The following is a 24979-nucleotide window of genomic DNA, read 5'->3' as shown; positions in this document are numbered from 1 at the left end:
CATGTAACCACCGGAACCAATTAGAACGTGGCCAAATCAATAAATGACAGCTTCCCATCAGTTCATGAGCTTCTGAGAGCCAGGCAATGAGTTCCAGACGCATTCTAGGAAGCACATTTCCACGGCTAAACCCCCAAACACTTGCACTTATGTAAGTCCACCCATCCCTTTATCAACTTTGCTCTGGCAGACTGTAGCTTATAAGCTGTATGTAACTGTTGTTGATTCATCTTTTGTTTTACATATGGCTTAGTGGACTTTTTCTTCTTTGGAGATCTCAAGGTTGACATACCGAAAACAGGACTTTTGACTTTTCTCGCTTAACTTGCCCTGCCTGAGCTTTACTCTTCTCCATCTATCGACCTGGTCCAAGCTGCCATCATGTCTTGCTTGGACAATTGCAGTAGGCTAACTGGGCTCCTTGCTTTGATCTTTGGCTCCCTATACTGTTCTCAACACTACTTCTGAAAGGATCCTTTCAAAATCTCTGTTAGATCATGTTAGTTCTTTGCTTAGAGACTTCTAGTGGCTTTCCAGAATAAAAAGTCCAAAGTCCCTATGCTTATTCTACAAAGCCCTGCAGATCTGGCTCTTGCCATCTCTCTGACTTCAACTCCTATTACTTTGTCTTTGCTCACTTTGCTCTAGCCCCACGGGCTTCCTTGCCAGTCCTTGCACAACCACACCCCTGCTCAGGGACTATATACTTAACTCTTTCTCGCTCTTCTGATCTAGACTCATTCCTCAAGTCACTTGGATGCTAATTTTATCAGAGAACCCTTCTCTGACTGCCTTAAAATAGTATTCCGTGGACTCCTTAAACTTTAACCTTTGTTGTCCTGCATTGTATATCGCCTCATATAAATTTTTATTAGTTTGTGTTTATTATTGATCTTCTCCCTTTAGAAGGTAAGCTCCATGAACACAAGTACATGGTTTTGTCCTTTGTTGTACCCCTGGGCATGTAACAGTGCCTGGCTACCAGTAGGTGATGAGTAAATATTTGAAAGCATTCTACCTCTGAAACTTCCATCAACTATGTAGAAGAAACACATGGAGACAGTCCTTTCTGCTCAATATCCCCCTGACCGTAGGGACCAGCAAAGACCCATTGGATGGACTTTTGGTTGGGAGCTTATTTGGGGCTACAGGAAGAATAAAGACCCATTAAGAATAGTGGAACAAGTCAGTAAAGATTCCTTGAATATTCATCTGTAATTAATTTCTTCACACATATTCTTTTTTCTTCTAAGTTTTACCACATCTATTTTGATGTGAATTTTACTTTCCTAGTATCCCCCCCCCCAAAAAAAAACCCCACAGGGCTCTGTTTTATGAATTTGGGATAATATTTATTTTGAAACAGGCTTGAATTTCTCTACTCTTAAATTTTGAGTCAAAGGTGGAAGTTTTGTTGTTGTTGTTTTGTATGTTAATGAAAAGGGGAATTTAAATTACACCCCACCATGAAGATGCTGCTTATTCTGAGCAAGAACCAGAGCAAAGCATGGTACAAATAAGGTCGGGGTGAACCTCTGGCTTGTGTGTCAGCCCCTGGATTCAGCTAACCTCAGACCATTGGGCTGTCTTGTTGATCTTGGTACTTGCAGCTTTGTGATCCAACACCACAGCCTCGTGACTGAATTTTACATAGAGCTCTCACATCGTATATTGGTCTCTTCCACCGCACAAGAAGGTGAAACCGACTGCCCTCCTTTCAATGGCTGTGTGGCCAGTGCCATTTTTCCTTCCCTTTTTGTATCGATAGCAGAAAGTGGTGTGTGATGCTGAAAACAATGTGGCAGGTGGTCATGGACAAAGGCCGTGGGAGCTGATCACGCTGCCATGTATTAATAGTCCTGTGAAAGAAGTGGCAAAAGTTCAGTCACAAGAGGGGATAAATATTTGCCCGCTCATGAATCCGCTGCTGTGTGGCGGCTATATTGGGACATACCCTCCAGGGAAACACTATCTTTGCAGACAGACAGCTTCTTCAGAGCTGCCTCAGAGGACCCCCGGCTGCTGTGCTCAACATTCCTGCTCCCACAGTAGACGCGGTTTGGAGAGTCACTGTCTCCCTAGTCACCCCCACCTGGGGGACCTGGAGTGGGGATGGGAGGGACAACTGGAGCACTGGCCCAGGAGTCAGTCCCCAGGTCTGCTCTCATGTGCAGCCTTGGGCCAGCCACTTGGCCCGTTGGGACTGCCTCAGTGGAACGAGGGTACCCGCCTTTACGATCGGTCGCTATTATTCTCTGTAATTCTCTGGTTGCACTAAATTGTGTGCTTCCTGGTACCCCAACTCTTGGCAAACAGAGATCTATATCGTCTTACAGAACACTCCATTCCTCTTGAATACCAGAGCTCCATCCCATGTGCTGCGTCCTTGTGGGGGGTTCAGGGCTGGGAGCCAAGGAAGGAACAACTGCTCCTTCAGAGGTCAGTGCTCAGAGAGGAGAAGCCAGAGGACTCAGACACCAGGAATTCTATTTACATTTACAACAGCAGAGGCCAGAATCACGTAGAAATATTAATAGCTTTGGGCTTCAGTCCCAAAATTGCAAAACAAAAAATGCCATTTGCTTGGAATAGAACTTTTAACTCTGAGACTTTTCTGGAACTCATTTATTTATACTCCTTTAATAATAATAATTTTAAGAAGCCTATTCTGGAATTTTTTTTCTTTTTTAGAGGGGGGAGGAAATAGAAGAAAACTTTTCATATTTATTTTGATATGAAAAACATTGCAAAGGTCATGAACTTTCCTCATGAAGAGTGTATATAGTTAACAGGAAAAATACCAGTGCACACATATTTGTAGCATGAATCACCTCTTAATATGTCCCGTAGCTTTTCCTCTTAAATGATGAAAAGCAATCAGCATTAAACCTCATTAGGTTTTTAGCAGCTGTTGCAACTTGATCATTATTTCTGTTAGATCTTTGGGATGTCGTATCTTTGCACTACAGTCCAGGCTATCTTTAGCTAACCCCAGCACCTGAAAGGGAAAGCAGTCATGTGCCATCTCCCTATTTATAAAGGTTAAAGGTATTCGCTCTGTAACAGGAGCCTCAGAATAACCACATCCTTACAAATGTTCCCATAGGTGATTGTTTTAAATTCAAAGTGTATTTCGAATTTGCATTATTTTTCCCCATGCAAGGAAGTCCGGATGAACTATAGTGCAGCTTCCCAGTGTGGTGTTGGCTAATTCTGCCTGGCTGGCAGCCCTTGGATGGGTTGAGTCCTGCCTTTATTCTCAGAAGAAACTGAGCTTTGCCTCCATAGCAAAGGTGTCACTGTCATGGTGACTGGGCTGGAGGAGGGCCATGGTTTGATGGTAGCTATGGTGGGCAGCTCCTGTCAGGAGCCCTGGTGATGGCAGGAAGAACAATTCTCAGCCAGTGATGCATTGGGGACATCTTGCTCAGCTTCTCTCTGCAGAGCAAGGCCTCTGACAGGGCCTCTAATCTATCAGGAGCACTCAAGCATCCCTGGGAATATAAGACGATGGGAAAAGCATATTTACCAACCTCCTTCCCATGAGCTAAGTCTTAGTGGATAGGATTTGGGATGGAGTAGCATCAGGTGGGGGTGGGGTGACACCTCCAGGGGCAGTGACCGTAGATGTTCATTCTGCTTTTGAGGAGGGTGGGTCTTGTGCACTCAATTTTGAGATGTGCCGGTTTGGGGGCAGAGCTGAATTTCTCAGGACCGTGGAGGAGACGAAGCTGAATTCTACCACCAAAGGCTAAGGATTAATAGGAGGCAGGCCAGGCAAGGGTTGGCTTGGGACCTCAGCTTAAGCAAAGATTCCACTTGATGGAAGGGCAGATCTTTAAAGTCTCCTAACCTTGCTGGATGCATAACTACCTTAGCTGTGGAGATGGGAAAGGGTGGGAGAAATTATGTGGATTCTAGTCTGGAATAGTTTTTGTTATCTTCCTCAGTTTTCCTTGGCTAACTATAGAGTAACAGACACTTTTTGTTTTAGGGTTTTGTTAACATCTCCACCAAGCACCACTGTCGGACTAGCTTAGAGGGCAGTGGGAGACAAGTGTTGCTTGAGATGGTGCTCATGCTTGCCCTCCCCCTTCTTGGTGCTCCGCACTCTCAATGGTCTCCCCCGAGAGCATGTCCTTAATCATTCACCTGCACACCAACCTTCGTCTCAGGCTCCGCTTCCAGGGAAACTGATATAAGAAAATACTTTATCACAGTGTTTTCCAAACTGCCCACTAAAGTGCTCTGGAGGCTACAGAGAACCCCCAGGGGTGTCATGGGGCCTTTTAAATTTGCAGGGAAAACAGAGCTATGCAGTATCTGTCAGACCCAGATACTTTATGGTTTCCATATGAAGGTTGTGCTGCCTTCCTTTAGATGATGCCATAGCTTTCTGAAACTGGGTTTTCCGTGGTTGTCATGATAAAGCAAGTATGATGTGAAAATCAGCTGGAAGAGGAGATGAAGATGGTAGTATGCAATCTGGTTACAAGGCTTGAGAATTTGTTTAGAGCCTACAGGTGCATACACCCCAATCATAAGTAAATGTGATCAAGAATAAAATAAAAGCATTTTTCTTATAATGTATGTGTGTTATTTTTTCAAATGGATATGAAGTTATCAGGGCATAAATTCTTATTAAGTCAAACCTAATTTTTGGACCGTTTAGCTATGTCTTTTGGTCTGGCGCTGCCCTCAGCCAATAAGGGCACTGAGAGCCAAATAATTTTGGGGCCTCTGCTTCATGATGATAATGACAGTTTTTATGTATTTTGCACTACAGTAGATTAAGTGTTCAGGTACCAACTAACAGTCCTTATTGCAGATTAAGTTTGAAATGAACTAATGCTATTCCTTTGTATGTTCCTTATTCTCCTTCATCGTCTTGTGTTGTTCAGTCACAGTGGCCTTTTAAACATGGACAAACATGCTTTCTCTTTTCTTCTTTCAGAGAGTGGGTTCATCGAGCCCCATCTATTCACTTTCTGAGAGTGTTAATCTGTCTGAGACTACTAATGAGGGATCCATGTTATCAGGTTGGTTGGAAAAAATAAAAATAATTCTTACTTGTTATGAAGATGAGATAAAAAAAACCTGGGCCATGTTAACCTTATTTTCTCTCTCACAACTCAATAGTTTTCAGATTTAGGAGGTATCTCACTTGCTATTTAAAAAGATATGAGAGACATGATTTAATAGAGACAAAAAATATGTTTCTGCTATATGAACTGTGGGATTAAGTGGATGGAATTTTTGGTGTATGTCTTAAACCACAGGCAATTCAGAGGGGTGTACACTTGGCCACACCTTTGAGTGTGTTTTCAAGGCTCAGCAGCTCACTAGGTCAACGTCAGCCGTGACAAGCAGGGGCCTTCTCAGGGGGCTCCAGAGGCAGTCAGTGGGAAAGGCAGGGCCTGCAGTTTTGGCAGCTGCTCCAGGGTCCATGCCCTTCCCCACGTCCAGCCTCAGACCCTGAGTTAAAGATGAGCAAGGGACCTCCCGTCTGTCTCAAATGAGGGTTTGCGAGGTCAAGAAACTTTCCCTCCTCTCACTTGTTTAGTGCTTCTCTTGTTTAGTGCTTCTTAAACTTTAATGCCCCTAGGAATCCCCTGGGAATCTTGTAAATTGCAGATTCTGATTTGGCAGGTACACAATGAGGCCCAAGACTCTGCATTTCTAACAGGTTTCCAGAGGATGCCCATGCTACTGGCGTGTGGCCCACACGTTGTATAGCCAGGACTTAGTGCTTTCGCCCTGAGGCTCTAAAGAAAAGCTTAGCTGACATTTCACCCGGACCTTGAAAGTTATTTCTTCCAGTACTGGCTGGTAGATAGCTGCCTCCATCAAATAGCAGCTTGCACACTTTTGTGTGCATCAGAAGCACATGGAGGACTCCATGATGGCTAGGGCCCATCACCACAGTTTCTGATTCAGTAGGTTTGGGGAGGGCCCAAAGATCTGCATTTCCAGTAAGTTCCCAGGTAATGCTGATGCTGCTTGTCAGGGGACCACAGTTGGAGAACCACTGCTCCAAAGCCTCAAGATTGTTTATTTAGTCATTGTTGTTTCTGCTTGCCAGTGTTAAATATCTAGAGTGTTCTTAGTATTCATACATGCTTCACCAATTTTCACGGATTTTTTCCCCCATAAGAAGCATCTCCTTTTACACCCTGTCCTGATAAGCTACTAGGAAGCTCAGACCACTCGGAAGATCTTTTATTTTGGATTTGATTTTACTGATGAATTGTTTGAGTCAGAATGTGGCTCTTTTCATTACCCCAATAACCGTCTTTTCCAAACTTGGCACTTAAAAAATGTTTTTGGTACTAGTCAGCTACAGAGCCTGCTCTGATTTGAGACTTCTGGGATTCATGGTGGTTCCACATCTTTCCTTTAGAAGAATCACCACTTCCTCATTGGTATTCTGAGCGGGCTTTGTGCTATTATCATTTTAGCTAGTAGCCCTTTGACTGTGGGCCTCAGGGCACACTCCAAATGGCTTTCTGTCCTGGTTGCTCAAAGTTTTCTGGGAAGATAGTATCCTTTTTCCCCCATGAACAGCCTTACAGAACTGTGTGTTCCATGTATTTCTGAGCTGCCATTTGCAGTTCTGTGTGGGGCATATCTAATAAGGGTGGACCATGTGTTCCATTTTGCCTGGATCAGTCCCAGAATGTGCTCATTGTTCCCACTTAATTATTAATAACACCCTCTTTGACTCTCACGAAGGTGGATTGTTAGCAGGAGATCTAGTTTTTTGACTTATAGAAGTTAGTAAAATAGATGTTCTCTAAGATGTTCTGTTTGTTCAGAGAATTGATGACAGTTGTCTCATGCTCTGCTGATCTCCAGCTAAAGTATTGCCTTTCTTTTATTTATTTATTTATTTATTTATTTGATGTAGTGTTCCGTGATTCATTGTTTGCTTATAACACCCAGTGCTCCATGCAATAAAGTATTGCCTTTCTTAGTCTAGTTCTTGACGGATTGGGACAGGATTGATTGCCCTGCTCTCTCCAGGAAAGAATTCAGTGACCTCTTTGTTTATGGAATTTTGTGACTAAACATATATTAAATGAAGTCTTTCCCTGATTTCTAGCCTTTCCATAGAAGGGGATTCTCTCTGAATCTCTGCCCCCTGGCTCTCTTTCCACAAAGAAGAGCATGTGCTCAGGCAATTGTTTAACTTCTTGAGTTGCCAAGAGTTGTTGGCTGAAGTCACAAAGCTTTGCTGTGATTTACTATAATTTATGCCGGTGAATCTCAGCAAGTCTTCACCCTTGCTAGGCATTCCTCTCTTGTTGAGTCAGTGCTACAGGACCCACAGTGGCTGGTCCAAACCAGGTCCACTTCTCATACCCCAACACCCTCCTACCCCTGTCATTCTCACCAAATCACAGCATAGTCTGTTTTATGGAGAAAACCAAAGCCATCCCAGTGGGAGCTCTCTTATTATCTCTTCTTTGTTGCTTGAAATATTGGGATTATCTCGAAACTTTATGTTCTTCTTGTTTCAGAAGAAATATCCCTCCTGTTTGCCAAGGCTTACCCCTCTACCTATTCTCTTTCTTACTATGTCAGTGGCTCCATTTCTATTTTCCATTATCATAAAAATGTCCTTTCCTTGAACCAGACATCCCTTCAGATCTTCACCTTACCTTCATTACTCCATTTCTTGAAAGGTCAGGCTGTGTCTCTTGAACCTACTTCCTTTCTGTCAGGACTGATGGACTGCATAACTTGCACACTGAATTTTGTGTACAAGGTTCTGCCTGGAAGCCATACTTCAGTCAGCATTCCTTGATCCAGAGGTTGCAGACTGGTGGCTCGTAGATTGGCTCGTGCCTGCCAGAGACTTCAGTATATGCTTAATGGAGATTCCAGCGAGAAAAAAACTGGAAGGAATGAAAGAGAAGCCATTTTAAAGGTATACATGCATAGAGTTTGTCATAATTAAAGAAAGACATATGTTCTGAGATTTCACGTATAGTAAGAGGCCCATGCAGCATAAAGGTAAATGCCCACCTGCACGCGTTCCTGTGAAGCCGGAGCACATTGCTTATTGATGATACAGTGAAGATCTTAAAAGCTGCTGCCTACAATTATATTAGAAACCACAATAAAAAGATGGTCAGGCTGAGTGACCTTTTCCCAGCACCTGCATTCCTCAACTCCTGTAAGAGCACACAGCCTTTCCCACATTTCCTGTTTGCCTTCACCCATCCCATGGGGCTCTAGCTCTTCCTCAGCACTTTGCACCTTTCTGTATTATTTACTTGCTCTTTTTCTTAGTCCTGCCTTCCTAAATGTTGACCTTCCCAAAGTTCTTTTCTTTAATCATCTTCTCCCCTATCTACCACCCTCTTGGCTTTAACTCTTGTGGTTGGCATTGTTTTTTGTTCACAAGTACTTATCTCCAGTCTCAAACTTGTGTCTTTATGTAAGTCCCAAATTTCCAGGGGTATTTTGGATGGCCATGGTTCTCAAAGTGTGACCTGGGGACTGCTTATGGGTCTCTGAAACCCTTCCAGGGATTCCACCAGGCCTAAAATATCTTAAAAATAATGCCACGATGTTGTTTGCCTTTTCACACTCACTGTCTTACATGTGTGCAATGGAATTCTCCAGAGGCGACAGGATGTGTGACAAGGTCACCGCTCTGAGGGCTGAGGGAACAGGTGCTTGTGTACTGTGCTTTAAAAATTTCTCACATTTAACTTCTAATATGGTACATAGATATAACCCACATAAACAAAACTCTCTGAGGTTCTCAGTAATTTTTAAGAGTGTAAAGGAGTACAGAGACCAAAGAGTTTGAGAAGCACTGTGGGAGTGCATTCCACTCAATAACTTTAAAATGGAACTCTTTGCTTCTTCCTCTCACCTTGAACCTTCAGAACCAACTCCTAATCCTTTTAGTGGCACTGCCTTTCCTCCAGACTCCAAGGTAAGGAACTTTGAACCATCTCTTATATTTCCCTTTGACTCCCTACAAATAGAGCATAAGCAAGTTTATCGAAGAGTATTGCTCTTCCATCTGGAAAGATAAGATGCCAGGGCATACAGGGGCCTGAAAATCATGACCCAGGAATGAGCAGCGTGGAACCACTCTTGAGTTTTGAACAGCAGAGTAGAGTGATCCCATTTGTGATTCACTATGAAGGGCTCACTGCAGTGTGTCTGGCCTTGATTTGGCTGCTGACTCAGTCTAGGATGAGAGCCTCTAAGGGCACTGACATTTCCAGCTGTGGCAAAAACAGTGGTGCACTAACAACACCCATCTGGGTGCTGCATTGTGCTCCGTTTTTTGAGAACATACTCATTATCTGTACTACATTATTGTACCCTTTTTTTTTTTTTTTTTGTAAAGGAAAACCTCAGGGACTAGTCAGAGCAAGGACCTTCGTTACATATCGTACATTGAACTAAAGGGCAGATTGACTTGGGGACTTTCTCCAGGTCACTGGGCTCAGAGGTACTGAACCCAGTCTTGTGACCCTTGGGCTTGTGACCAGGGAGAAAATGCTGAGATCCGACAGGGCACCCAGGAAGTGTTGCTGTAATTCAAGCGTGCAGTCATATTTGCTTTTTTTCAGATTAGGACCCAGAACTGTTAAGCCCGGGTATGTGCATACCTTGTGGTCTTGGTTTTCTCCAGTTGACACTCTCAGATGAAAGCAGTCACATTGGTATGACGAAAGGAAACATAAGGAAGACCAGGAGTCTGTGAGCAATCAATCTCCTGGCCTTGCTCCAGTCTACCCAGAAGCATGGGGGAGGGGGGAGTGTTTATTTTGTAAATGAAGGGTAAATTCTTGAGTATGTAACAACGACACTCTCAGAGAGTGACAAAGCCTCTGTCCCCTTCCTATACTTCATAACAGTGCTTCTCAAACTCCTGTGTTCCACAGGAGTTAATATGCATTCTGTGAAAAGAAGTGTGCTTCAATTAATGATGTTTGGGAAAAGCTGCACCTCAGTCCTCGCATTGGAGGCTTAGAACGCCCCGCAGCATGTTAAAGGCTCTGAGGGGTCCTATGATAAAAGCATTTGTCAAACTATGTTTAACATATCATTTCCCAAGCTAATTTGAATTTTGTCATGAAATTATTATTATTATTTTTAAAACAGAATGTCTAATACCATCCACTGCACAGTAAAAGGGCTATTCCCAGAGCAGAGTTTGGGAAATGGGAGTTAGTCTCAAATTGTTAATAGCGATTATTGGATAGATATGTTACTTGTCAAGGTAAAAATTTAAAAATGACCATGCCAATCATTTATTTTTTATTTTTTTTTAAAAGATTTTATTTATTTATTTGAGAGAGAGAGAGCACGAATGGGGGGAAGGGCAGAGGGACATCAGATTCCCTGCTGAGTGGGGAGCCTGACACTGGGGCTGGACCCTGAGATCATGACCTGAGCCAAAGTCAGACGTTTAAGCAACTGAGCCACCCAGGCGCCCTGTGACCAATCATTTAAACATTTGTCTCTCCCTTGGTGTCTTCTCACTCCCAAGCTTCAAATTTAAATCTCCTTTAAGAGACTCTCAGATTTCAATGTTTTGCCCTTACCTCGTCTTTCATGGCCTCTTCTACTTTTCTCAAGTGAACATCCCATCAGCAGCTTAGTATGTCCCAAGTGGAGTCTTCTCTAACCTAGACTCCTCCTCTCTCCTTCCCTGGGTCTGTTATAGTATCTTGCTACCCCTCAGTCCCCAGGCTCAAATATTGTTCCTTTCCTTCCAGCATGTCTTCATGTTTGTTTGATCACACTACTTCCTAGACTTGTCTCCACCTCTCCATTCTCCTGCCCAGTGCCACTGCCAACCAACTGGGCTTCTGGGTGGCTCTCTTTCCCTCTCTCTAGTTCATTGAAAAACCAGAGGGGGGTCCTCACAGCTGATTCTAATCATCCCTTATTCACACAGTGTTTTCATCCCATCTCATGGTCCATGTGATGAAGGTCAGATTCAGGCTCACAGATAAGTCTTCCCACAGTTTGGTCCTACCATGCTTTTCTGACATTATTCCCAGGAATGCCCTTCATAGAGTTATGGAAGTGCTTCTTGGAGTTATGGAACACGTTGATGTTCTTTCTGCACAACTTCTGTGCACTTTTGGATCTATTGTTCTCTTTGCTTGGAATCTCCCTGGTTTTTCTTCTCAGCCGATCTATCCATCCTTCTAAACCTTTTCCAAGGCCACCACGCTTATGACATTTTCCATAGTCCTCTCAGCAGGATATCATGTGTCCCTCCTGGGACATCATAGCAGTTCATGTATAACTTTCTTATCACACTTACCAAATTCTGTCTTAAATGCCAGTTGTTTGTATATCTACCATATGCTTGCCTAAAGCTCAGTGAGGTCGGCCTTGGTCATCTGCATATTTGTGTCCTCTTCAGAGCCTGACACAGGGCTTTTACATAATAAGAATGAAAAGAAAATTGTTGAATAAACATTAGTAGCGTTAAAATGTTATTTTTATATGTATAAAATATTCTGCCATAAGCAGGAATAATGTATACAGTATTCTTCTGTTCTTTAATTATAGCTCTTCTAGAGTGAATAGCAATGGTGAAAATTCAAATTAGTGGGTAGTCACAGATCTATTTTTAATTGAGTTGTAAATGTCGCTTCATACTTAATTTAAACATGGGTATGTTTAGTGTTTCCAAATTCCCTGCATATACAATAAGGAAACCTTGACCAGGAGGCCTTAAGAATCTTGAGCCTTTTTTCAGCCTGCCCACTCAGTTGGCTTCAAGGTGGAACTAGATTGTTCTCCCTCACACTCAAGTACTCATCACCATGCATTTCTCAGAATTGGAATGATGGCTAATATTTATTTTTCAAAGGACTTCCTTGTGTGTGTGTTAAGGAGAGTACAGCTTTAATTAAACAGGTTAGGGTCACTTGAAACACGTCTGCCTGAAGATAAATGTCAATGTGGATAATCTGAGAGCACTTGCTATTAATAGAGTTCCAAGTTGGTCCCTCTCATGACTGTAGCCTCCCACCCCGTCTTCCCTAATTACTACTCATAGAGTAGTTTCAGAAGTTTCATGAAATGCCTTCTTATTGGGAATTGGATTTAAAAATCTGTATCAGGAGACATTTTGTGATGATTATTCTTACCTTCGTTTAAAGTATGGGTTTTAATAAGACCATTAGCCTCTTCATTTTAAGGAAGAGCCCTATAGTCTAGAGCAATTCTAGTCAACTTTTACTGTCTGTGAATTACCTGGGAATCTTGTGGAAATTCAGAATGTGATTCAGCAGGTTTGGGGTGAGGAGGAGATTCTGCATTTCTAACCAGCTTCTCCATGAGGCTGATGCTGCTGTCCATGGACCACACTACGCAGGGGCCTACAGGAAGGTTGTGGGAGTTGGTGATGCTGGATTCCATTCCTCTCCAGGCTGGTCACTTAGGCAAAGTGGCTTACCTTTCTGGGCCTTAGTTGTCCTAATCTGCAATGTGAGGGAACAATACCTTAATAGCTCTTTCCATCTCTAACATTTTATGATGACATGAGGGGAAGTAGAAAGAATGAGGAGTCAGGCTGCAGGTCTGAGCATATTTTCATTCTTTTAATTTCAACCCAACTTTTGTATTTATTAACAGTTTATCTTAAATGTGGTATAAATAAAGACATTAAAGAGCTGCATATTTATGTTAGAATGTGAACCTTTAAAAAATAATTATCAATCTCATGATTTAATAAAGAACTTCCATGTAAAATATATTTCTCCCTCCGCCCTCATCTTTTGTGTTGTTCTGTTGTTTTTGTTTTATTAGGAAATACTCCATAGCTTGGGTGGAATTGAAAACCTAGCTCAGGTAAGATTCCTTTGTGGTGGCTGGTCTTGCCTTTCCATTTGATGCCATGGCTCTGGGCAAGGATTACATAGGTGTGTGACCGCAGGTGGCTTTCTTACCTTAGGCTGCCTGCCAAGGGGAGGGGCAGGCAGGGTGGATAAGTGTGTGTGAGGCAGGATACTCACAGAGCAGGAAGGGACCCATGACATTTTGTTCCAGCTAATTTTACCCAGCCTGCTGAAACAAGAAAGTTCTATAAAAGGTCACATGTCTTCAGTTAGTCATGAAAAGAAATAGGTGTTGGCTGGCAGGCCCAGCTCCTCAGCATTGCACATACCAAATGATGGAAGAAAATATTGGTTATAAAAATGTTCATAATTGTTTCACACAAAAAGAATTATGCTCACTAAAATATTTCCAAATACATGACAATGTGAGGAATGATCTTAACTTCATTTATTTTTCTGCTTTTGTAACTACTGAGGGAAGGTAAGCAGGTTGAGCCAGTCAAATGTTTGGGTTTATTAGTATGATAAGGCAAAATTTCTAGGCATGGCATTGGGTTGGATCAGCCCACTCTCCTACCACATAGAGAAAGAATGATTTTCATAATGAACTTTTGGCCCTGTAAACTCATTCTGTATTATTAATGGAAGAGTAAGTTTAATGGCAGGTTAATGCTAAATCTATTATGTTTTATTATATTTTCATTCTTGGGAAATTGCTGCAACATGACTAGTTTTTGTTTTTAAGATTTTTTTTTTTTTAATTGGCTAGAGGTTTACCTCATTTAATGAAATGACTGTCTTTCATAAAATTATATTATAAAGGATCCTCTTACCCACCTTAACTTCCCTGGTCTTCTTAGAATTTTTGTGTGTTTCTCTGAGCCTATTTCTTATTATAACCAGTTATCTGCAGTGAGTGATTATCAGACTACCCACACCCATTTTATTCTGATTACAGCTATTGGTGTGTATGCTGGTTAGATATAATTTTTTTGTATTTGGAACCAAATTACACCACAAACTTACTTAGTGACAAGTCATTTTTTGAGAGTTTGTACAGTCTTTCCATGGTCCCGCCCTCAACTTCAGGGCATGCAAGAGAAGGCAAAGAATCTAGAAACTCAAGCTACCTTTTGCACTTGAGTGAACCTGGCCCAGAGGCCCTGAGTATTATTTGGTGTATCCGTTGTGCCATCTACAGCTCATTTTCAGAAGTACACATCTTGTCCCTTATCTGCTTGTGTGCTTTTACTAATCTTTCCTTCTGACTCTTGTTGGTTTGGTCCCTCCTGCAGTACATGGAGATTGTGGCCAATGAGTACCTAGGCTATGGAGAGGAGCCGCACAGTGTGGACAAGCTGGTCAACATGACGTGTAAGTGTCGTCGTGAGGACATGGCAACTTTTCCCACTTGCCAAATGAGCAGGATGGCGTTTTCAACAGGAAAAAGGATCCTTTGAATATTTATGAGTATACCCATCCACAGTTCTAGTATTGGGAGTCCATGCCAATTGTTACATTCAGTGGCAAAATATACCCAGAAGGAAAACTTTAGATTGCAACTCTTACCTTGAAAAGCCCAATTTCACGTTGAAGATTTTCACTGAGCACAAGTTTATTTTAATGCAAGAGGGACTTCCATAATGGCAGATTTTGGTAAAAATGTTTTTTGCTTCCTTTGATTTCTATTAAAATGTCAGAGGCTATTCACTTTTCATCTATAAAGTTTTGTTAATAATAATACCTACCTCATAAAATTTAAAACTTTGTGAACATAAAAAAGAAAAAAAAGATCCTGATGTAATGATGAGAATGTGAAAACATGGGTCTGTGTGTGTGGAATTCAATCTTCTCTCTCTCTGGAGGCTCTTTTCAGCCCCACCTTGCTTCCTCTCCAGCTTTGATGAGCTGTAGGTCCCCTGTTGCTGTGGGATGCTGGCCCATTTTCTTTGAATGATCTGGTTTCCCGTATTTGTTTCCAGGACAGCACACTGATTCTCAGTTACAGGGAGAGGAGAGTACGTGGTTAGCGCTAGGCACCAGGAAGTTTCTTTGAGAACAACTGTTCCCCTCAGCGGAGGAACCTTGCTAGGTCCATCACCTTCAGTGGCCTTCCTCTCCTCTATATATTTGAAATCTTTATAGGGAGGATATTTGAAGAGTAGGTTTCACTTTGAACTTGCAACGATGTTGAGGAACTCATTCAACTTTAAGCGGAAGGAGATGTTTGCCTTTTTTGCTGTCTCCATATTTTATTACTATAATAGAAATATATAATAATTATTATTTGAGCTTAAGAGGTAATTCTCAGAGTAAAAAAAAAAAAAGTAACCCTGTTCCTCCTCCCTCCATTGTTCCTTTTGTGTTATCTGTCTGTCCATGTGCCCTTTCTGTTTGCCCATCAGTACTTTTAGACCTGAGGTTCCATGAATACTGCTGCCTTTAAGTGCTGAATCCCTCTTTGAATTATTTCCTTTCTTTATAGATATTTTTCAAAAACTTGCTTCTGTCAAAGACCAAAGAGAATGGGTCACCACAAGCGGAGCACATAAGGTGAGTAGTCCCAGAAGGAGTGAACACTTCACCTCCATATGGCGGTGGTTCACATGCTGGGGTTCAGAGCCCCGTGATCAAGTTTCTTATAATTATAGTTCACAAACCTGCTAACCTAGCCTAGAATTGTAAATCTCTGCCAACCCTTTAATATTCTTTATCAGCCTAAGGAGTAAATATAGAAATAGCAAACAGGTTTTCTGAAACTCTTTTTTTTTTTTTTTTCCTTTTTCCCATGCCACTTATTAACAACCAAGTTTGTTGCTTTATTTAAATGTTGCTTGAGAAACCCTGGCTATATATAAACCGCCCCTAAGTGTGTATTTACAAATGAACAAATAAAGTGTGTGTATACATATAAATACATTCCTTATGGCACATGGAGTTATATATATGCTTGAACCATATGAAATTGTATGTCTATTGGGCAATTTCATATGGTTAAGCCTTATAATCAGATGGTAAAGTATTATAAGCATATGGATCAAATATACATTTCAAGATGAATGGGTGCTGGTTTAGTCGAAACAGACTAAATTTATATATATAGCAAGACTATTTAGATGGTAGCTGCCTACAGCCAGTTTTCAATAAGCTGTTGATTTCTCATATCCCAAGAGGCCACTGTCGAGTATATATTAGAGCAAGGTTGCCTAAAATGTGTTCACACGTGCTGCTCATTGTATAGGAGATGATTCTAGGTCATTTACAAATCAACGCTTTTCATTTCAATAGCTACATATATTTCACTGATGTACCACTTAGAATTTGAGGAACATTTTTGAGTAGCATTAAGGAGTTAAGTGGATATGGCACAAATTGTGGGAATGTTATGTCAGTGACTGAAGTTTGGAGAACATTGTTGTGTTAGGAGATCAGAGAAAAAAGTGAGAGAAGAATAAGAGGAGGGGATCAGAGAAATAAAGATAATGATAGCTTCATAAAAAAGTGAATGAAATCATAAAGGGGGAAAATTGACGTAACAGGAACCAAAAATCAGCCAAGCAGTTGTTACATGGCTCACAGCTCTGGCCTGAAATATGTCTGGGTGTGTACTTTTGGGGGACTCTGAGTTCTAAAAGTCTAGAGAAAAGAGGAATGAATTTGCATTAATGGGAATTCAGAAAGGGCAACTGATAAGGTACAGACTTCCAGTTAAGTCATGTTATTTAGCATGATGTCTGGAAGCCTCAATTTATGCTCTTTCTACATCATTAGAAATCTGAGAGGCAAATGAAGTGCTTGGTAATGTTGACATCTTGCTTAGTTTGGGGGAGAAAAGACAGTTTTCAATACTTTGTGGGAAAGGGCCTACCACAATGCCTAGTTCAGAATGAGTTCAAAACATGAACTCAAAAACAATGACTGGTTACTACCAGTATTGTACTTCCTATCATTAGTCTCCCTACTTCTCCTTGGGGAGAGGCCAGAAGAGGCAGAGGGGACATCCTGGGCACATGAAAATAGAGGGAAGAGTGAGAACCTTGGCCATGTATCTTGGTCCCCTTTGCTTCCTGCCCTGGGTAAGGAATGGCCACAAGGATCTAGCGTTGAGTTTCAAAGCAGGAAGGGGTCCTGCCCCCTGAAAGAGCTGGGTATGGTGAATGTTTAATAAAAAAACCCCTCTTGGGGTTAAGCCTCAATGATCTTTGAAAGAAACATTATACCACTCAAGAAGCTTGTAGTACTTACACAATGAAACTTTCTTTTACTTCATTTTTCAGACATTAGTAAATTTACTTGGTGCCCGAGATACTAATGTTTTGTTGGGTGCCCTTCTGGCTCTGGCTAGTTTAGCTGAAAGGTAAGTGTATTTTAATATCTTTCCAGTTCCACTGCCATAGTAGTTCAGGTGGGAAAGACGAATAATAGATCAGTTTCTCTAGTTACTTACCTACTTAGTTATAATTTGAAAAATAAGCATGAAGTAGCATTAATATATTGAAGAGGATTCTGAATGAAAAAGCATCATTTTAAAACTTAAGTTGGAAAGGAAAATCAGTTTCTTCTATTTTCCCTGACCAGAAATACCTACCTAGTCTTTCATCCAACCTTCAGATACTTTCACTTTCAAAATAACCACAGTATTTCTTTGACAACTATATCTCCCTGATTTAAAAAAAAAAAAAAGTTCTCTCCTGTATATTCATTCTAACATATAAAACATTTTCAAATACTTTCACCCTTAAAACAATTCTGGATAACATGTTCCCTTATAGACATCATGATTATTTTAAATAAAAGTGTTTTAAATATATTTTTATGCCAATAAGTGAATCAATGCTTTTTTTGTTTTTATTTTTTTAACTTTCTATGGAATAATTGACACATATAACTGCATATGTTTAAAGTGTACAACATGATGATTTGATATACATTATGTGTATGGAATAATTAGCAAGTTCAAGAGAATTAATATATTCATCATATCACATACTTTTTTTGTGTGTGTGCAATAAAAACACTTAAGATGTGCTCTCATCAACTTTCAAGTATAAAATACCATACTAACTGTGGTCTCCATGCTGCACATTAGATCCTCAGTACTCATTTTTCTTATAACTGAAAGTTTGTACCCCTTAATCCATATTTCCCTCCTGTCTAGCTCCTACCAATCACTCACCATGCTAATCTCTATTTCTATGTGATCAGTTCTTTTGTTTTTTGTTTTAGATTCCACATATATCTGATATCATACAGTAGTTACCTTAGCACAGTTCCTTTCAGGTTCACCCATGTTGTCACAAATGGCAGAGATTCCTTCTTTTTTATGAATAAATAATAATATTCAATTATATTTATGTAGGCCCATATAGGTCATTTTTATGTCTTGGCTATTGTGAATAATGCCGATTATTACCTTTTTAATGAAAAGCCTATTATTCTTTTTGGAGAAAGGGAATCATGTTATCATGATACTGTTATTAAACAAATTTAAATTGATGACATACAACATTTGTTGAATGTTGGAATTTGATGTAGCCCGACCCCATGGAGCTATATTGCTTTTTGTTTTTCCTCCTGAGATAATATGAGAACGAGGGTATTAAATGAATGGATATGGTAAGGTATGTTTTTAGTAGTTACTAATAGTTTTCAATTTGTAGTCCAGAATGTAGGGAGAAGATAAGTGAACTCAACATTGTAGAAAATCTGATGATGATTTTGCATGAATATGACTTGCTTTCCAAAAGGTAGGATTGCTCACAGGGGAAAAGACAATGTCATATTTGATGAAAATGATAATTGTTACTTTTATTATGTCATGCTATTTACATTATTAACTGAATGGCATGAGTCACCTTGACATTTATTTTCTATTTTCTATTTAAGTTTTTATAGAGAAACGAGAACAAAGAGGTGTATTGATTTATCTTTGGTCTTGCATCACTTCTAGATCTGGGCATAGAATTGAATTATATAAATCTTATGATCACATCTTTAATATTTTTGTTTATTGAATTTTTTTTACATCCTGTCTTTTTAAGGAAAGAAACTCTGAGGTGGCTCTATTTTTAGTAATTTCAGATTGTATATTGAATAAATTATTAGATTGTTAAAATCTATTCCGCTTAAGGAACGTAAAATAAATTAGTATAGCTGCTGACTTGTTTCATGACCACCTGTTATTATAACTCCAAACAGAATCTAAAATGTATTCATTTTCAATTGAACTACATATTGCTCTAAAGAATTACTGTATCCAGTTAGTTATTAGGTTGTTTTTAAATAGAGTTGCAACCTACATCATTTGATATTTAGTTAGGTAAGTCACGATTTTCTGAAGAGGTAAAACAGATAACAGAAATATCAAGTAATGAAACCCAGACACTTAACCATAGTAAATCCCCGTGAGTCTTTCTTCAAAGTCAATTTTATCCTCTTATACAAACTATACTTATAGACCTGTGTACCTGAACTCGTTTCTAGGAAAACAACCTCTGCACAGGTGTTAGAACACCAGAGATGAATGAGATAGAGTGTGTAGTGTAGGAGAGGGGACGGGCATGCAGGTCAGTGGTTTCACCATAGCACTGTAAGTGGTGTGGTTAACGGATGCACAGGACACTCTGGAAACATAGAGCAGAAGCTCCCAGTCACAGCCAGGGGCCACACCAAGTTTCCTGAAGGAAAAGGGAGTTATCTAGGCAAAGGGAGAGAACAAGTGGAAACAGAATGTGCTGTTTGGAGGCATGAATTTGTCTGTATTAGAGGAACTGCATGATTGGGCACAGCTGGAACAGAAAACTAGATTAGACAGTTAATGATAAGTTAAAAATATAGCAAATTTTGGTCTGGCTTTCTCTATATGCTAGACCCTGCTTTAAGCACTTTTGTGTGTTAATGCATTTGATCTGCACAGTAACCCATCAATTTCCATATTTTATAGAGGAGGCAACAAGATGCTTTTAGCCAGGTCACAATGGGCTCTTGGTGCCGAATAAGAGTGTGTTTTTTATCCATGCACATTATGGGGACTTACAGAAAGATTTTAAGCATGATCAGATTTATTTTGTGGGGACATTACTCTGATAGCAGTATGTGGGGTGTGTGGCGTGGGGAATATAGCCACACAATGAGATCCATTTAGAAACAAGGAAGGGGATGTTTGGTGTGGAAAGTTTAAGGAGATGCAGAACACTATTTGCCAAAGAACAGATGTTCTGAATGTCAGAACACAAAAGTTTGGGAGGGATTGACGCTGTGGAAAATTGGCTCAGGGGAAAGGAACTGTGGAGCAGTGTGGGCATGAGAAGATTGGAGAGGCAGGTGACGGAGAAGCTTATGTCTTGAGCACAATCAAAGATCACAAGAATGGGAGGAGCAGTGGGGTTAGGCAGCTGCATGACTTGCAAGAGAATTAATCTCAGCCGTTGCCTAGGAAAAAGGCAGTGGTGGATTGGGAAAGGAGAAGGAAGTGTCTTGGATGATTCCGTCTTCTGGCTTGGAAAATTGAAAAGACTGTGATATCACGAGTCAACACTGGAGATATAAGAGGGAAGAGCCAGTTTGGGGAGGAGAATAATGACTTTGAGTTGAGACACAGTGGGATGAGTACCTGTGGAACTGCTGTGTGGCTAGAACTTCTGGAGGCTGAGAGTGATGCCTGGGCTGAGCTCACAGGACTGGGATAGAGGGGGTATTTGAAGTCACGGGAATGGATGACATTGTCCAGGGAGAGTGTTTAGAATATGAGACTGGAGGGTTATGGATGGTTCTATGCAATGTCCATCATCATCATGTTTCAGAGCTCTGCTGAACCCTATGTGTCCTATGCTATCATTATCTTTATTTTACACACCAGTTAGTCACTGGGAACATTGCATTTAATCTCCTTGCATTGTAGTGGTTTTGGCATTTTGTTTCAATGTCCTGTTTTTGTAACCACATAGTGAGTTTCTGAAGACTACGATAGAGCTTTTATTTCTTTTGTTTTGAGCGCAGTGCAGGTCCCATTGTATGTACCTGATATCTATTTGCTGGCTAGTAGGTTTTTAGCCAGACCAGTGGGCTTACAAGGAGGCTATGACTTAGAACGGTGGTCAGCAAACTATGACCCACAGTCTAAATTTGGCTCCCTGCCTGTTTTTGTAAATAAAGATTTATTGGAACATAGCCATGCCCATTTGTTTTTTATGTGTTATCTATGGCTGCTTTTACATATGTTGGCTGGGTTGGGTAGTTCTGACCAAAGCTGTATGGCTCGCAAAGCCTGAAGCACTGTGCTGTGATCCAACCCTTTACAGAAAACATATGTTGACCTGTGACTTAGAAAATGTTAGAGCCCCACAGTGATGATAGCTCTAGTCCAAATGCAGAGTCAGTAACTCACCACGCTGTGATTCTCATCCTCACCACCCTCCCATGCCCTTCCAGATTAACTGCGGAGTTACTGCGCCTACTTTGTGCCGAACCCCAAGTGAAAGAGCAGGTGAAGCTCTATGAAGGGATACCCGTCCTCCTTAGTCTGCTCCACTCTGACCACCTGAAGCTGCTCTGGAGTGTTGTCTGGATTCTGGTTCAGGTTTGTGAGGACCCTGAGACCAGTGTGGAAATTCGCATTTGGGGAGGCATCAAGCAGCTTCTTCATATTTTACGAGGGTGAGTCAGAGGGGGCTGTGGCCGACTGCCTTAGTCACTGAAGGTTGGGGACTCTGCCATACAATGGCAGATTTGGTACATGATCAGCTTGCTTCCTCCTGCTCTTTGGTCCTTCGTGTTATGGAGAATCATTTATACTTGTCACAAACATACTTGAAATCATTATCAGGGGCATTCATCTTTTAAGTTTCTTGGGAGCCCTGAAATATTTATCTTTGCATCACCGGCCTCCATGATAGTGCCGGGAATAGAGAAGGCCGTCAGTCTGCAAATGTAGATTGAATGAGATCCAACAACCACAAGAAAACATTTATATTACCACCTTTTTCTTGACAACACTCTATGCGTATTGTAATCCCAACAAGTATAATAATTTTACTTGTAATTTTACTTTAAATTTACTATTTTGCTAAAATGTCTGCATTTGCATATATGGCACTCATCTACAAAGAGAAAGCAAAACCTGCAATTAAAGAACAGATGTATAATCCTTAGTTAAAATGGGAGAAAATATTGTTGATCAAACGATTGTCATGTTACTGACCCTGGTCCAGTTGCTCTTCTTTCCTCTCTAAATCTTCATTGCAGTGCTCTTAAGGTGGGTTAACACGTTATCATCTCTCTTTTAAAAGTAGATATGAGGAATTCTTAATCTCAAGAAACAAACAGGGTTGCTGGAGTGGTGGGGGGTGGGAGGGATGGGGTGGCTGGGTGATAGACATTGGGGAGGGTATGTGCTATGGTGAGCGCTGTGAATTGTGTAAGATTGTTGAATCACAGATCTGTACCTCTGAAATAAATAATACATTATATGTTAAAAAAAAAAAGAAGAAGAAGATAGCAGGAGGGGAAGAATGAAGGGGGGATATAGGAGGGAGAGACGAACCATGAGAGACTATGGACTCTGAGAAACAAACTGAGGGTTCTAGAGGGGAGGGGGGTGGGGGGATGGGTTAGCCTGGTGATGGGTATTAAAGAGGGCACGTTCTGCATGGAGCACTGGGTGTTATACGCAAACAATGAATCATGGAACACTACATCAGAAACTAATGATGTAATGTATGGTGATTAACATAACATAATAATAATAAAAAAAGAATTCTAGTGACATTCAAAGCCTTGAGTATGGAGAAGGAATGGTTATTAAAATAGTTTCAAATTGAAACTTTCTTGAAGTATGTTGCAGTAAGTATGTATTAGATATATTGAAGCCATGGATAATGACATCTTTTGGTACCATCAGTGGGAAAGTTCTAGTACCTAAAATTATTATAAAGGATAATTCAGCCCTATAGGTACTGAATGAAAGTTGAAAAGGAATATGTCTGGGGTGCCTGGGTGGCTCAGATGGTTAAGCGTCTGCCTTCAGCTCAGGTCATGATCCCAGGGTCCTGGGATCGAGCCCCACATGAGGCTCCCTGCTTGGCAGGGAGCCTGCTTCTCCCTCTCCCTCTACTGTTCCCCCTGCTTGTGCTCTCTTGCTCTCTCTGTCAAATAAATAAATAAAATCTTAAAAAAAAAAAAAAAGAAAAGGAATATGTCTGCCTGAAAGGAATCACCCTTGTAATGTGCAGTACCTAAATAAAGCTCTCTCTAATAAAAACAGAGTGACTTATCATTCTTAATATGACCAGATATTATCAAATCAGTGTTATTCAGACTTTGTGCTTGTTACACCTCTAGGTATATTATGGAACTCTATGTTATCGACTTCTGTGAGGGTATGTTTCAAAGCATAAGAACAGACTATAGTGATATGGACAATAGCTGTATTAATTATTTCTTTCATTACCAAAACAAAGGAAAAAATATAAGCTATTGATAATCTACTTGCTTTTTTTTTAAGATTTTTATTTTTATTTATTTGAGAGAGAGAGAGAGAGAGAGAGCAAGGGGAGGGACAGAGGGAGAAGCAGAGTCCCTGCTGGACAGGGAACTTGACTCCGGGCTCTATCCCAGGACCCTGAGATCATGACCTGAGCTGAAGGTAGACGCTTATGTGACTAAGCCACCCAGATGCCCCTACTTGCTTTTGTGAGTATCACATAAAAATCTCAAATACTTTAAAGTATAAATTATAAATCTTTCATTAGTACTGTGGCATAATAAGCTAGCTCCTTGAACATTTAGCAAAAGTTTTTTGTTTTTGTTTTTATTTTTTTTTGCTTGCTTTTTTAGGATGCTGATGGTGATGCTGATGGCAGTGGTCGATACACCTATTCCAACAGCTATGGGTTGCCCTTTTGGAGAACAGTTATTTTCTTGATGATAACATTAAATTCTGTGATGCTTAAGCAGTACTTAAGAGATAAAACCTACTGTTTTACCACGTAGGATTAAGTTTAATACAAGGCACCAGTTTTCCTCTTTTGCTCAAGATGTAACCATCCTTGAGAGAAACGAGTTCTTTCACATCTAAAGAGTCAGTTGGCCAGTCCATTTCTCTGGTGCAATGTTAGAAAACTCTTTCCTGGGAAAATGATATATGTCAACACTTATTCTATGTTAAATATGTCTCAGCGCTCTGGGAGAATTTATTACCCCAGCTGGGTAAACAATATCTCTCCAGAGCTTGTGCCTGCCCCAGGGCTGCCTGGAGCTGGTACAAGGGGTGGAGGTTGCCAGGCTGTCTGCTGGCATGAGTAGGACCAGGGATTATTGTCAAGGCAGTTTCCAGGAAATCTGTTTGTGCCCATTCACCTACAATCATAAGCTCCAGAACAGTTCCTGAAGGCCTATAGACTCGAGTAGGGGGAGTGATTTCTAAAATTTGAGTTTAACATAATTTGGTTGACAGATAAGATCACCAGTTGTGACTATCCCTAGACCTAGCTCCATTACCTTCCCAAAGCTAACTGAAGGAAGGGCACTAGTGGGCCCAGATGACATGGGAAGGAAGCCAAGGAGACTCCATCTATGTAATATTTAGGCACAAAGAAATCAAGATAGAGCTGTTGCCATAAAAAATAAAGAAATGAAAAAATATAGTAGCTGCATTAAACAAAAAGGAACAAAACAGATAAAAGACATGAAGAAGCTATTGTGGAAGATGCTACCTTGAGTAAACAGAAAACAAGTGCTTTATTTTATCAAAGATATTAAATAGAACATGACATTTATGACCTGAGATTAAAGATGAGATGCTAGGACTACAAAAAAGGGAAGGTGGAGATTACAGAGCTAGGAAGAAAGGCAAGGACTGAATAATCCACAGAACTGAGACATTCATCAGAGTACCAAACAGAAACTGGAATTAATACAAGGAAGGGCACACTTGAAAAAATTGCACATAATGTGGAGGAAAAACACAAAGGAATGAGAACCATTAGAAAGTGAAGGATATGGCTTGCAGAAGATGAGTTTTCAACCTGTGGATAACTGATATCCTAGTGAGAGAATAAAGCAAAAGGATAAAAAAATTCAAAGGTAGGGTTGCATAGGGGGCTCAGTCGGTTAAGCGTCTGCCTTCAGCTCAGGTCATGATCTCAGGG

The 24979-nt window shown here is 40.7% G+C and overlaps 1 protein-coding gene across 12 annotated transcripts in view; it reads left to right on the top strand.

Annotated features, from left to right (window-relative positions):
* NEK10 (NIMA related kinase 10) overlaps positions 1–24979 on the top strand; it is a 239037-nt gene that overhangs the window by 30735 nt on the left and 183323 nt on the right. For all 12 annotated transcript variants that reach the window (XR_013447948.1, XM_078072515.1, XM_078072551.1 and 9 more), the window contains exons 6-12: positions 4955–5039; positions 12805–12846; positions 14129–14207; positions 15319–15386; positions 17111–17190; positions 18494–18580; positions 21264–21488. Coding sequence is in view for 11 of the 12 variants with exons in the window: in XM_078072515.1 (XP_077928641.1) it covers positions 4955–5039; positions 12805–12846; positions 14129–14207; positions 15319–15386; positions 17111–17190; positions 18494–18580; positions 21264–21488 (666 nt within the window). In the remaining variant the exon portion in view is untranslated. The remainder of the gene's footprint in view (positions 1–4954; positions 5040–12804; positions 12847–14128; positions 14208–15318; positions 15387–17110; positions 17191–18493; positions 18581–21263; positions 21489–24979) is intronic.

The sequence above is a fragment of the Halichoerus grypus genome, chromosome 1 (assembly GCF_964656455.1).
Source record: "Halichoerus grypus chromosome 1, mHalGry1.hap1.1, whole genome shotgun sequence".
Lineage (NCBI taxonomy): Eukaryota > Metazoa > Chordata > Mammalia > Carnivora > Phocidae > Halichoerus > Halichoerus grypus.
This window is presented reverse-complemented; position numbering and strand designations above follow the sequence as displayed.